This window comes from Mustela putorius, unplaced genomic scaffold (assembly GCF_011764305.1).
Source record: "Mustela putorius furo isolate JIRA1106 unplaced genomic scaffold, ASM1176430v1.1 tig00000228_pilon_pilon_pilon, whole genome shotgun sequence".
Lineage (NCBI taxonomy): Eukaryota > Metazoa > Chordata > Mammalia > Carnivora > Mustelidae > Mustela > Mustela putorius.
The window spans coordinates 15316691-15331666 of record NW_025421322.1 but is presented as its reverse complement, the minus strand read 5'-3'; the positions used below and the strand labels follow the sequence as shown (position 1 = coordinate 15331666).

The window sequence follows — 14976 nt, the reverse complement described above, 5'->3', positions numbered from 1 at the left end:
ATTATTTTTACTCATAAAAAATAATATCTGTCACTCAGTGTTTATTGGTCCTTAGGATTTGTGCTAAGTAATTTACACAAATTCTCTCATTTATTTCTAATAACAGATTTATGAAATAAATACCATTAGCCTTTCTGTTTTGCATTTGAAGAAATTGTATCTTATAGAGGAAGCACAAATGTCTTCTTCAGGGTAACACAGTATACATAGGATCTAAGACTTAAACATGTTTATTTGACTCAAGTTCATCTCATTCTTTCTTTTTGTATTTCTCCTTCTCTTTGTTTTCTTGCTTTATTTTCTATCTTCCCTAGAATGGTCAAGCATATTTGACATGGCAATGTAGGACAATACCTATAATGCATATGAAATTGTTTCATTAATTTATAGCCTACTCTTCTCTAAATTTTTTCAATTTCTCTGCATTTACCAATTTGAGTTTTACAGAGTTATATCATCTCTTAATGAGCTGGCCACTTGTAAGATTTATTTTTGTTCAACATTCCTTTCTGCTTAAAATTAGAATTTTTCTATATATCTTGTCAATAATTTTATTTGTCTCAAGATGAATGTCCAAACATAAAGTGCAAATATATGTTAATAATAAATTTTTAAATCTTGCAAGAGATGAAATATTTTGATGTGATGAGTCAAAGGGAATGAATAAAGCTACAGTTGAATCACATACGTAATCAATGACAAAGTGGAGCTGCTAGAATTAGAATAATATCAGCTGAAAGAGATAAGATCACCAAGACAGATGATATGATCCATGTTTCGATATAGGATGATTTGAATATGAATTAAGAGGGACACTTGAGGAAATTAATAAAGCCCTTAAAATATAGGTGAATGAATTATCCATTTACAATGTTGTGGTGAAAGTAAAAACAAAAAGAATTAAATTCTGGATTAAATTAAATTTACTAGATGTATTTATTTTTTATTTTTATATAAATTTTATATAAATTTATTATTATTTATTAAATTTATTTATTTAATAAATTTATTAAATTAAATTAAATTAAATTTGGATTTTTTTAATCTTTTTTAAGATAAAATTTTGGTCACTCTGTTTTTCTCCTGGGCTTGTTATCTCTAGGAAACTGCATAGTGAAAATCAGAATGGTCATCTAATTTTTAGAATGTAATTTTATTTTTTAGCTTATAGCAGTCTATTTTTTATCTGAAAATATAGAAATGTGGCTATATAAGGTAATCATACTACTTATGGATTCAGTTAATAAAAAAAAACATTTACATAAACTCTATTATCTTTGGGTAGTTTCCTAGGATCTGAGAATAATGAGTCCAGTAAGTAAGATCTCTGGTCTCTAATATTTCATAGGGTGGTGAAATAGCATCAGTATTCCAAGAAGTTTCACCCTTTTGAGCATTTTCCACCAGGCTGATTTTGCAAATGTACATTCATTTGCTTGATTGGCCAATAGAAACACACATATATTTTCTTGATTGGCCAGTAGAAACACACACACACACACACACACACACACACACACACATTCTTTTTTCTGTTCTTAAAAAAAAAAAAAAAAAGAGCAGTTCAATCAATCCCATGGGTAAATTTGACTTGTTCATTTTAATGATTTTTGGAAAAAAATTTTGGAATAAACACAATTTAATAATAATAGTAATGCCCCCGTCCTCCTCGGTCCGTACCTAGCCAGAGTAGAGATGTTAGTAAAAGGGTAAATTTTCCCTCACATAAATTCTACCTGCTAATATTCAGCCAGGTTAAGATTATAAATGAACTGAGAATAACATATTTAATTAATTTTTCTCTAAAAGATGCCTCGCAAACAAGAACTCTTTCCCTCTTCTCCAGACAAGTCCTTTATGAACCCACTGCCAGTTCTGGAGTGGGAAACTTTCCCTAAATAAACTAGTTTTGTCTTGGGTAGGTAAAAGAATATATCATACGATCAAGGTCAACTTTGGCAGAGGAATTATATTGAGAAAGATCCATGCAACTAAATCAAGCTGGAAGGAAGATATTTGCCGTAATACCAAGTTCATAAAAGTACTCTGATTGTACAATTTAGTGAAGTTCTTTTCTGTGATCTTTAGAATGAGAGAAAATATCTAAAACTAAGCACACGTTAAAAGTCATTTTAAAAATGTAGTAAAGGATTCTTACCTTTTGATGTCTTAACAGCCAGAGCCACCTTTGATACCCAAGACACGTAGTGCGTGTAGTATTTAAGGAAGAAGATACAGTCTGCACCAGGCCAGGGCTTGTCAAGGGCAGTAAGGATTGGCTTTCAGGGTGAAAAAGAAATACATTCATTTGTTTCTTGGAATTTTTTTTTTTTTAACCCACTAGGATTCCTTCCAAAATGATTAATGCCCTATATCTGACAGGTCTTGGCATTTGGGCCAAGGACAGCATACTCAGTCAGATCCAGTGATAAATGAATCTGAGGCTTTTGTTCCAATAACCAGGAACAAAATCCTTACTGGATCTTTGTTACCAAACAGAATTTTCTTTCTTTCTCTTTTGTAAAGAATGGTTCAGGGAGACGGAGCTACTCTCGCACAGGAGAAAGCTGGAGAAGATATCCCAGCGTGAAACTGGGTAAAGTGAAGCTAAAAAAAAAAAGTCATCTAAATCTCCTAATGGAGAGAGAGCTATCTCACAGTGCAGTGGTTCTCAGACAGGGGTGATTTTGCTTCCCAGGGGATAGTTGACAATGTCTGGAGATATTTTTGGATGTCACAGTGTGGGTGAATGAAGTGTACTATCAGTATCTAGCAAGTAGAGGTCAATGCTAAACATTCTCAATGCATAAAGCAGCCCCCTCCATTCAAAAATTAGTTAGTACCAAATGTCAGTAGTGCCAAGGTTGAGGTTGAGAAAATCTACTGCTGAGATCTAAAAAGGAAACTAGTGTTTGAATTGGGAGATTATATAAAACCAGAAGCATTATCAGAAAAATGATCACCTTTCTGGTACTTTGTTCTGCTATAGTAGAATTATTTTATGAACCTAAAACCTGGAAAAGCAAATGTGTGATTATGTCTGGGTGAGAATTTCCATTACTGCATATCTCTAATAGGAAAAAAAAAAATGAGGTTAACTCATACATCCAGAGTTTAGTTACATAAACTATATTGCATGTATATCCAAGTAAGGGAATAAAAGTGTGGGCAATGTGACCCTATTTTATTTAAAAATGCATATTTATAATCCTCACTTAAGAAGTTAAAAGAGAAAGTGGTTTTGAAGTGGCATAGACTAGAATTACGACAATTGTGTTTTATTTTTAGCATAGAGATTATCTACTTAGATTTATCATAAATGATGCCACATGGGCATCAATTGCATGATAAAAGCTAATAAGAAAATCTTCCAGAAAAACAAATTCAAACCTTTAAAACAATGTATATTTTTTTGAGAATTTGAGCTCATTATTCCTTACATATCATTCACATATTTATTCTTTAAATAAATATTTACTTAAACTTTTATACTGAGTGATGTACTAGATGAAGCTCTAAAAATATAACAGTGTAGAAAAAAGACAAGACAATTGTCTTTCTGGGGTTTATTGGTGTGTGTGTGCACATGTATGTGCCTGTGTGCTTAGGGGTTTTGGTGACCTTTGAAAAGATTTTTCTTGCAATGAAACATAGCATTCCGTTGTCATGCCCTGATGTCTCTGAATTTTAAGGTAAAACCCTAAAGAGCCCCTCTTCTAAGGTTTTGCCCGAAAAGACCAAAAGCCTCTTTTTTGTTGCTAAAAACAAACTGATGGTAAATGAATTGATGAGGAGAACAGGTACTGTTTACAAAGACTGTTGCTATTGGAAACTGCCTCTTTGACTGGCCTTTGCTTCACAAGGAAGACACCAAACAAATCTTTGGGAAGCTGTGGTTGTCAGGCATTTCATTCGGATGCTCCCACAATATGCAAACTCTCTTTTGGTGCCTCTTTGGAAAATAAACCCTCTGGCCTCTTACAGTGGCTGCATCTCAGCTCACTGTGCCTTAGGATCAGGTTAGCTGTTCTTTCTTGCCAGGATTCTGTTTCCATCTGCAAATCGTTACCTAGAAAACAACAGTTTGTAGGTGTGCGCCTTTATTTCCCTCTTCTTAATTGGAATATAGGTTAAAAATAGAAAAAGACAGAAGGCAAAATGAAAAAAAAAATCAAAGTCTTAATACTCACTTTGAAATAGTTGTAAATTTTGAAACAGAATTTCAAAACTGAAATTTCGAAGTGACATTCCTGGTAAATAAGCAGGATTTTATTTCTTATTCAACTTGGTTGTACAATTTAAAAAGTTGTTCCCTCTGCAGTAATTGAAAGAAGAAAAAACTGTCCTATATGCAAAATTCTTATTAGGAGTCAGACAGAAACACTCAATGAGTGTGATTTTAGCAAACTGTCTCCAGGGCTCTGAGATTATCAGGTGAAGTGCCCTGAACCTTGTTCTTTAATTTAAATGTCATTATTCACTGTCTTAAAACTTCTTAGGCTTAGTGGATTAGAATAATATGAAAGAAATCTTGACATTCATAATTTTTAATGGTAAATTAATAAATACAATGTAATTGAAGTTCTATTAAGGTCTTCCATCCCTTAATCTACTTTTAGTCTTTGACCCTAGATCTCCAAAATACATCTCTAGTCTGATCACCCATCCTGCTGGCACCCATGAGATGATCAGGCAGTCCTTGCTGAATAATTAATTACAAGTAAAAATGAAAGCATATAGCCCAGATTCACTTCATGAAATTATTTACCCTCTTATGAACAAAAAGATTTAAAAGGCAAAAAAAAAAAAAAAAAGATACTGAAAGGCAAGTAATCCCATATATATATATATATATATATTTTTTTTTTTTTTTTTAAATCTCCAAAAAAAAAATAGTGTAACCTTCTGGATTTTCCTTTTTTCTCTTACTTGATGGAAAACTTTTAGACAATTCCTTGTCCAAAGCAAGCTTAAATCATGCAACTAACACAGCAAATTTGCAAAACAGCAAACAATTTTGTGATTTATATATAATTTTTGTTTTACCTTATTATTAAATATCATATTTAAAATTATTTATGTTTTTTCTGCTGTCTCAAGTATTCCTGAAACTTCTGGTGTGGCATCATAAATGATAATATTGTATATGTAACAGAGCTAGCTTTATGGGCTAAAAAAATTAGGAGAACCTTGTGCTCCAAAGGGTCCGTTGCTGGGGTTTAATGCTCTGTGATTGCTGTCTTAAAGTTCTTTTTTTTTTTTTTTAAGATTTTATTTATTTACTTGACAGACAGAGATCACAAGTAGGCAGAGAGGCAGGCAGAGAGAGAGAGGAGGAAGCAGGCTCCCCGCAGAGCAGAGAGCCCGATGTGGGGCTTGATCCCAGGACCCCGGCATCACGACCTGAAGAAGGTAGAGGCTTTAACCCGCTGAGCCACCCAGGGGCGCCTTTCAGCTTTAAATTTGTATTTTGTAAGTGAAATCTACTGAGACAATGGAGCATGTGCTGAGGGCTTGGAGACTCTGTTTATGTGCAGTCTGCCTCCCTGCCTCCCTGTCTTCTTAGAATGGGTTACAGGCCATTCACCCTCTACCGTGTGGTATCCCTGGCCTTGCCTGACCTCCCCATTCTCACTCCTATTCTGCGGTCATTGATGCTCTCTGCCCAACCAGTCCATGGTGTCATCAACAATGGGAGGCTCATATTGCAATTTTCTTCCACCCCTTTGTGAGGGCCTGGATGCAAGCATGAAATGGGTAGAGGTTGGGGATATTTACAGAGTCTTAGAGCAGAACAGGGCAGCAGGTCTCCCTGTCTTGGGCTGGTAACAGCAAGGCATATTTAGTAAGAACTTTATGTAGGCCTCTCACTGATCCCCGATCCAGAAAGCAAATGCCTCCCAGAGTCCAGAGTGGAGGTTGCAATTTCTTGGAGGTCATTCTTTCACTTGAGCTGGCAATGAGTTGGCGAAAATGGTAAATTGATTTCTCTGTCCCTAGCTTGGCATTTTCATTGCCACAAATCATGTATCCTGCCCTGTGTGTAATAGATTCACATTTTATAGCTTATTCATTCTTTCATTTATTCAATAGGAAGTATTCTTTTTGAACCTAGCATTGTTTTAATTAAAAACTGTCATGGGGTGGGGGGGCGCCTGGGTGGCTCAGAGGGCTAATCCTCTGCCTTCAGCTCCAGTCATGATCTCAGGGCTCTAGGATCGAGCCCTGCATCGGGCTTTCTGCTCAGTGGGGGAGCCTGTTCCCCACCCCAACCCCTGCCTGCCTCTCTGCCTACTTGTGATCTCTATCAAGTAAATAAATAATATCTTAAAAAAAAAACTATTATGGGGGCACCAAGGAGGTTCATTTGGTTAGGCATCTGACTCTTGATTTTGGCCCATGGCATGGTCTCAGAATGGTGAGATCCAGCCCTGAGTCAGGCTCTGTACTGGGTGTGAAGCCTGCTTAAGATTCTCTCTCTTCCTTTCCTTTTGCTTCTCCCACCTCCCCCCTGTTGCCCCCACTTGTGATTTACCCATACTCTCTCAAAACAAAAAACAAAACAAAAAAAAAAACCCAAACTATTATAATATCCAGCTGAGTAACACTGTGAAGAAAATATGCTCTCAGTCTCCCAAGCCTGATCAGTTAGAGATTTCAGTTGCCATATATATGAATACATAGATTTCAAATGTTATATTAGAAATCTTGACTCTATAGGATGACTTCTCCATGATCCCCTAATCCATATTAAAAGGGGTTACTGCATCAGAGTGCCTTACAGTACAATAGTTTATTAACCTAGCCTCTTCAGAGTCTAAATGACAGTTTCTGAACCATATGCATAGAATCTGTAATAAGCATACCTGATCATAATCAGGAATTCCCAGTGTGTGGTTTAAATATGCCTATGTTTTATGATTAAAAATGAGCATGATAACTAATTTTCCCTACTTATATATTAAGTATGCCATATGCTTACTACTTCTCTCCATTAAATGGTACATTAACCATCTGCTCTTCTAATCCAATACTGATAGTAATCAGTTGTGGCGACCCAGGTATACCAGCCAATGGACTGAGATATGGAGATGATTATGTGGTTGGACAAAATGTCTCTTACATGTGCCAGCCAGGCTATACAATGGAATTGAATGGTTCCAGAATTAGAACTTGTACAACTAATGGCACATGGAGTGGAGTAATGCCAACTTGTAGAGGTATGATAATTTCTTCAATATTATCAGTGATAACTGCGGTATATTTACTTTTTAATGTGAAAAATGTAAAGTAAGCTTAAGGAGCATTTTTGTATTATTTCATTTTTTTCTGATACTGAAAACTGACTGCTGTAGTTTTTATTTTAAAACCATATAGAAAATAAAGAATTTGAACTATTTCAAGAAAAATATTATATCTTATTATGGGTAATGACAATGATTTTTAGTGCATCCAAAACAACAAAAATATCATGTGCTCTGGTATGTACTCACCTTCATCATTTATATTGATTAGTGACTATTTAAAAGAGAATATAAGCTTAATGAATTAGAATTTTAACTTGATGATCCACTTGGGCCAAACAACTCAAAGATGGGAAAAAAAACTTTCTGTAACTTGAGATAGTCATACTAAATTGTAAAACTAACTCTTCATAAACAACATGTTTCTTAGTGCAATCCGAAATAAATCTTGTTGTCCATAGAGGCATAAATTTGTTACTTTATGCTATTTATTTTTTCACTGGAGATATGATTTTTTTGCCAATTTTTCTGATTATTTATGGAATACTGTAGATGTAATATCAGGCTATTTCTATTGTTTTATAATAATACTGAGATTTCTTATTCAGGTGTCTTTCTAAACATCTGTGAATTGACAGTTTAACAAAAAGAATAGTTTCAATGTGTGTCTTTTTCTTCTGATTACACTGTTTCTAAATCAGATCACTGTATATATACAGTTAATATATGCAAGTATATGAACACACATCTTATATTTAGAAGTTATTTCATACATCATTAATTGATTCTGTTAATGATAATGTAACTCCAAGAATTATTCATATATGTTGGTGGTCATACAAATAGACATTCCTCATTTTTAGATTTTGCAATGTGTGTCACTCTTTTTCTCTTCATCTCTGTCATGTTATCCTACCCATCTTTCCTTGAAGCCAGCTTAAAAAGCAAATTTTAAAATAAATGTTTAAACATTTAATAATTTATTTAAAAACTCTAAAATAAATTTAATTTGTTGATAGAATTTAAATGGTTGATAGAACCAATTTGGATATTTTAAAGAGATGCCTGATGTAAGTTTTTTCCAATGTCACAGAATTACTTACAAATTCCTTGTTGACACTATATATAGCCAAACAGCCCTGATGTTCAGGCTGTCTAAAGGTCATTGGAAAAATAATTTTATATAAAACCAATAATTTATCAGTTACAGTATACTAGATGGAAGGTCACCCTCTATTTGCTTTCCTTAGATGTCAGGCAGCTTGTTATTTTCTAAGAGTATCTCTGACAACCAGTAGCCATTATGTTGCCAAGAAATAGTCACATCCTAGAGGGATTAATTCCAGGGATGTTTCAGGACTACTACCAGGAGAATAAAACATGTCACACCATATTGTCCTCTGAAAGGTTAAATTAGCACATATGCTTCTTCTGATGATTTTTTTCTTTTCTTTTTTTTTCTTTTTTTTTTCTTTTTTTTTTTATACCCGGGATATTTCAGCAGCTGTGTCTAATCACTTTTAATGTAATTGCAGCTGTTACCTGCCCAACTCCTCCCCAGATTTCTAATGGAAGGTTGGAAGGAACAAATTTTGACTGGGGCTTTAGTATTAGCTACATCTGTTCTCCAGGCTATGAACTATCCTTTCCTGCTGTTCTGACCTGTGTAGGGAATGGTACCTGGAGTGGGGAAGTACCACAGTGCTTACGTAAGTATAATTTCTATACTTAAAATTGCATTTTCCCATGTCCACTCTCTTGAAACTAGACTGAGATTATAGCTGTTACTCAAAATTTTCAGATTTTGCTAAAACAAATATGAGATTGTTAAAGCGCATTCTGAGGCATAATTAAAATTCAGTAGGAAATCATATTTATCAGTGTACTTTTCCTATAATCTTACTGTTATGTTCTTTTTGATATGATTCTAAATATTAAACTAAATAAACTGTTTTGCTTGCAACCTTCTTAAAAAATTATTTCTCAAATTAAAGACGTTAAGATTCATTCTACTACTGGAGAAGTTATTCTTATTTTGTCCAGTGTGTCTCAACTGAGTGCTCCAATTTACTCCCAAATTTCTTTCCACAATAAATCCATGTTACTTGACATGGTCCTTCAAATCAAGTTCTTATGATACTATTTGTCATGATAATGTTTGTGATTATACCTAAAATGATTAGGGTAAGCATGGAGAAGAGGGATTAATATTTTCTTACAGGAGTCACTTTACAATATATGTTCCAGCAAGTGTCACTTGAAAATTAATTTGGAAGACTGCAAACAAAATAAAGGTCAGCTTTGTGTTTTACACAAATTATTGTAGCACACAATATGGGCAGCCTTCATGCTGAGGTGTCTAATGTGATCTTGTTCCTCGCCTGCCCTCCCTTCCCTGCATGGGGTAAAGGAGCTCCCCACCTGTCCCCATGGCCTTGAAGTTAGGCAGATATAACTGATGAAATGACATGGAACCCTCCAGGCTTCTCATTCACAGTGGAGAATAAATTGCATATGGGCTTCTGTGCCCTTTGTCTTCTTTTCTCCTGATTTTATCATATGCTACTATGTCATAGAAATTGTCCCTTAAAACTGTGTTTTATGCTGAGGATCATCTTAGAAAAGACCAATGTGCTCTAAATAAGAGTAGATATTCCATGGCTACCTCAGAATAGATAGGGACAAGGAGATTTACAGAGAAGAGTTCATGGTAAAGTTTGTTTGATACAACTGGGAAAATCTCAATCAAGAAATATCTTGCTATGGTATTTTCTCTTTCGGTTCTATTAAAATGCACATAAAAATAATATACTATTGATGTTATATTATAACTATCCAAATGTAATTGGGCTCACTCTGTCCAATCATTTCACATATATGATTTATGTTACATATAACGGAACTCCTAGTAAGTGTGTTTACTCATGACATTTTAATTGGTAATGACACTTTGGCTCAGAGAGAGGAATCAAATTGTAGAGTCACTGTGTGACCCTGTCATCATTTAGGGGACCCCCTACATTGTTATATGGCTTACAGTTTGCACTGCCACAAAATGAAAGAGTATGAATTCCAATTCAAGGTAAACTAAAGGTAAATAAAGAGTTAATATTCTTATCCATTTATAGCCAAATTCATTCATTTTAGGGACTTTATAGGAGGGAAAGTCCTTTCTCTTTCATTTTGTTCAAATTATGTCCTTTTATCCTAAAGTTTATGTCATTGTGAACTGAAGCCTTTTGAAAATAAACCCTGTGTCTTAAGCCTCTAAACTAATAGGTTGTTTGGTTTAGTACATGAAAATCTACAGATAGAAACCAATGGAATGATGAGGAAGTGAGGGGCAGGCAGGGGCCAGGAGAAGAGTTTATGTGATTGCATCTCCCTCCTTTCTTTTCTTTGTTGAATAAAGATAAGAATCTGAGAGGAATGACTCAGCAGAAGTAAGTGAGAGAAACACTTCAGAAGTTGGTTGCTAAATAATTTTACAGTAGAAATGATTACTAAGCTGAAATGCCCATTGATAATGTTCACTGAGAAAACAGCCATGGAATTCAAAATGTGCTAGAGACACAAAGATTAGTGAGATGAAGACCATGGCCTCTAAGGTTTGAGGTTATATCACTAGAAATGATGTTATATTACTAATAGCAGAGAAATTTACAATATTTAGGAAATAATGAAAATTGAAACACACTAAACAGATGTTTATTTTACCTGTGTTACTTTTCTCTGAAATTTTCCCCTGTTTATTTCATTGAATAGTTATTTCATAATTACTTTTAAGTTTAATTCCTTTAAAAAGAAAACAAAAACTTCCTAAAAAGAGGTTTGAAAATTCAGGTCTCTCCTAGAGTCTTGAATTTCAGGAAGAGTCTCTCTTTGTACCTTGAGCTTAAGACTGAGGTATTCTGTTATTAAGGTGTTTATCCATTCCTGTTTGCCTGGAACATTCCTAGTTTATTCCTGTTGTCCTAATTGATGTTCTGTCTAGTTAGAGGTTTCCTTTCAGCCTCAAAAATATCTTTGGTTTGCAGCATGTGCCATCCTAAGGGAATATTTATACTTAAAAAGGTTCGGATGTTACTGTTTCTTTGCCTTATCAGGGGCATAACCTTTCAGGTGCCGAATCTGCAAATTTATAAAAATTGAGTATGCTTTAAATTGGTTAAAATGATAAAAAATATGTTATGTATTTTTACTACAACAAACAAATTGAAAACATATGATAACTTTGTCTCGGTTATCTACTAGATTTGGAACCATCTGATCTCACCCCTTATACTTCTGCATGCTCATTCTACTCCAGCTTCACTAGCCTTATTTTATCCCCAACATGTTGGACATGTTTCAGCATAGGGCTTTGACAGTGCTATTCCCTTACCTAAATGATCTTCCTTGGGCCATCAGCATGGCTAAATGCTTTGTTTCCTCCAGATCTTTCATCAGTGATGGATGCCCTTGCCACCTTGTTTGAAACCCACCCCAGCCCTCACCATTTATCACACCCAACATACACAGTCCGTATCGCCTTCTTCCCATACTATTTCTCCACATGGGACTCACTACCTTCCCACATGTTACTTTTCTACTTATTATATTTATTTATTCTTGTTTGTTTCCCTCACATAAATTCCACAAGGGCAGGGACCTTAGTTTGTTTACCGATAAATTTAAGTGCCTAAAACTTCTTAGAATAGGTTCTTTTAGTTGTTAGGAAATATATGTTGAATGAAATAATGTATCCAATTTGTTTACAAATTCTGTCAAGATGGTATCTTCAACAGTTTTGGAACATTGAGATTCCTCAGTTTGGTATAGATTGGACTCTATTTGGCTTCTTAAATCTTTATAAAACACTAGAAAACCCCTTACCATATTACAAAGAGGAAGACAGCAAAACACTGGGGTATGAGCTTGAGTGTTCAACAGATTACAACAGAACAAATAAGTATATCTGTTATATACATATAAAAAGAGCATTCTGGAGAGTACAACCCAGATCATTATGGGCTGACTTTCTGACAGAGCTTTCTGTGAATCACATGCCTTTTCAGAAGTACCCCAACTTCACAATCAGTTTGTACAAATGTGTGGTTTGATTCTGGTCAATACAAAACAACAACAAAAATACAAAAAAATCTGTAGTTATTAAGGTGGTCTACTAGATGGAAAACACCTCAATTGGACTTTTTTCAAATATTATGCTGAGTCGTACATTCAGTATTTATTAATTGACAAAAGCTAAAAAAGTTTCTTTGGGATACATTAATGTGAATAACATGTCACTTCAGTTCAATAGTCCAGTTATTTTCATCATTTTTCTAAACTGTTACTTTGATGAATCCTAAATCCGTGCTATAAATATCTTTCTTTTCATTTCCAGCAAAGTTTTGTGGTGACCCTGGTATACCTGCCCAAGGGAAAAGAGAAGGCAAAAGCTTTATATACCAGTCAGAGGTTTCATTTAGCTGCAATTCTCCTTTCATATTAGTGGGATCAAGCACCAGAATATGTCAAGCAGATGGCACTTGGAGTGGTTCATCACCTCACTGCATAGGTAATATTAATTCAAGGATGATTATTCTCAGTAATTTTGTAATTACTAGATACTAGTAATGCATTATTAGTATTTATGTATTAGTTATTTTCTCTGTCCTACAAACTATAGTTGGTTAAATATGAAAAAACAAATGTAAAATATAGAAGCGATTAGAGGACTCTGAAAATGAATACGATTAAAACGTATGATGTTGTATTTAACATTTAAAACTTCCCAGAGGAACACTCAAAATAACTTTCTTTGTTTATCAACAAATTGAAAAATGAAAAAGCTCTTAGATTAATAGCATTAAGTACTAACATTTGTATATATTCTTATGATTAATGAATCATAGTCAAATGATATTAAACTTGCTCCAAAAATTCATAAAAAAGATACATTGATGGGGCACCTGGGTAGCTCAGTCAGCTATGTATCCAACTCTTGAACCCAACTCAGGTCTTAAGTTCAAGGTCCTGAGTTCAAGCCCTGCACTGGGCTCCATGCTTGGCATGGAGATCACCTAAAAAAAAAAGATACATTGATTTCAAAATGGCTCTGAGCACATTTCTACAGTCTTAAATTAATTACCATGTTTGGTAAACCAACCAAATAATCTGCCATAAAACTAGTCAACTCAGACACTACTAGTTTCACCATTTTTATACCTGAATCTCCTACAGGTTTCCATGACAAATGAAAATAACTAAATTCTGTTTCTGGAAAAACTCTTACTTCTTGAGGGGAATATTATCCTACCTGAGATTATAGTTTAGCAAAGTGCTTGAGCAAACGTCTTATATTTGTGTTCTTTTTTCATAGCCTTCATTTTTCCTTAACTTTTTTTATCCACAGAGTAAGTTGGATATCAGTTATGCCTTTATATTAGAAGCATTCAGATTTTAAGAATTGCATAATTTGTGTATATTACAGTACACCTGAATAAGATTAGCAGGCTTCTGTCCATGGGAAGACGCTATTAGATTTATACTCTTTATTATTACCCATAGTCCTTTTCATTAAGCTCCAGATCATTCAAAATTGTTTTGTATGTGAAAAATATACATTTAAATATCATTACAAATTTTAAAGGAATATTATGCTTATAATCTTCATTTTTAGAACCCACCCGTACCTCATGTGAAAATCCAGGAGTCCCAAGGCATGGATCTCAGAACAATACATTTGGTTTTCAAGTGAGTACTTTCAAAAATATTTCTACTCAGTATAAAACTAGATCAAAAGGCTTCTTTGATTCATGTGCATATAATTGTGTTGGTAGAAACAGAAAACATGCTTATATCTGTATTCATAACTGTATAAAAAAGGGTAAAAGGCAACAAAAGCTTGGAAGTAAAAGGAAATTAGGAGAAGAAAAATATGGCTTAAGAAAAGAGCCTAACTGATCATAACAATAAAAGAAAAGAAAAATTGAAGACAGTTGTGAGCATAGGAAAATCCATAAGTCATAGCTAGAACATAAGAGAGGGCTAAGTAAGAAGAAATGAGGGAATGAATGGACGAATTCTAAAGGTGGATGTGAGAGAGTGAGGAAAAATAAAGATAAAAGAGGTTATTTTGCAAACATATAAAAATATGGTTATTCAACAAAGCAATTAGACTAAAATATGTCTATCTTATAATGTGTATATAATACTAAAGTATTTTTAAACATTTCCACGGACATGGGAAATTTCTGAGAAAATAATTTATCCACAATTGCTGGATTGTTACATTGGAATTCTTCAACATGCCAAATCATGTGGGGCTGACTTTCTTATTTTCTCTTTTTCTAATTTAGATTTTATGTAGAGATTCAGCAAGTTTTTCATTACAGGGACCTTAAGGGAGCCAAAGTGCATACTCACTCCATGAGGAAATAGCCAATATACTCATTACCCAATTGCCTTATGTTGCAGACTTTTCTAAATTCTACTATTTCGTGTGAAATTCAGTGGGAACTTGAAAAACATCAATTTCTAAAGAAAGTATTCATCAAAGGTGCCATATTTTTGTTGCTAAAAATAGTTTCCATTTATCTACAGTTCAGGCACAGTATGAACATTGATTTGATAGCATTTCCAATTCTTCCAGTTTGCCTCAGGGCTGTCTACATAATATAAAAGTATAAAAAAAGGTGTCTCAGTCTCCACTATATTGGTGTTTTCAGAAAACTTTAGATTCATATCT

The 14976-nt window shown here is 34.1% G+C and overlaps 1 protein-coding gene across 1 annotated transcript in view; it reads left to right on the top strand.

The window, feature by feature from the left end:
- The window catches only part of CSMD3 (CUB and Sushi multiple domains 3), a 1237422-nt gene that overhangs the window by 1190364 nt on the left and 32082 nt on the right, over nt 1–14976 (top strand). The window contains exons 60-63 of the mRNA XM_004743466.3: nt 7041–7220; nt 8780–8953; nt 12631–12804; nt 13909–13982. Coding sequence (XP_004743523.2) covers nt 7041–7220; nt 8780–8953; nt 12631–12804; nt 13909–13982 — 602 coding nt within the window. The remainder of the gene's footprint in view (nt 1–7040; nt 7221–8779; nt 8954–12630; nt 12805–13908; nt 13983–14976) is intronic.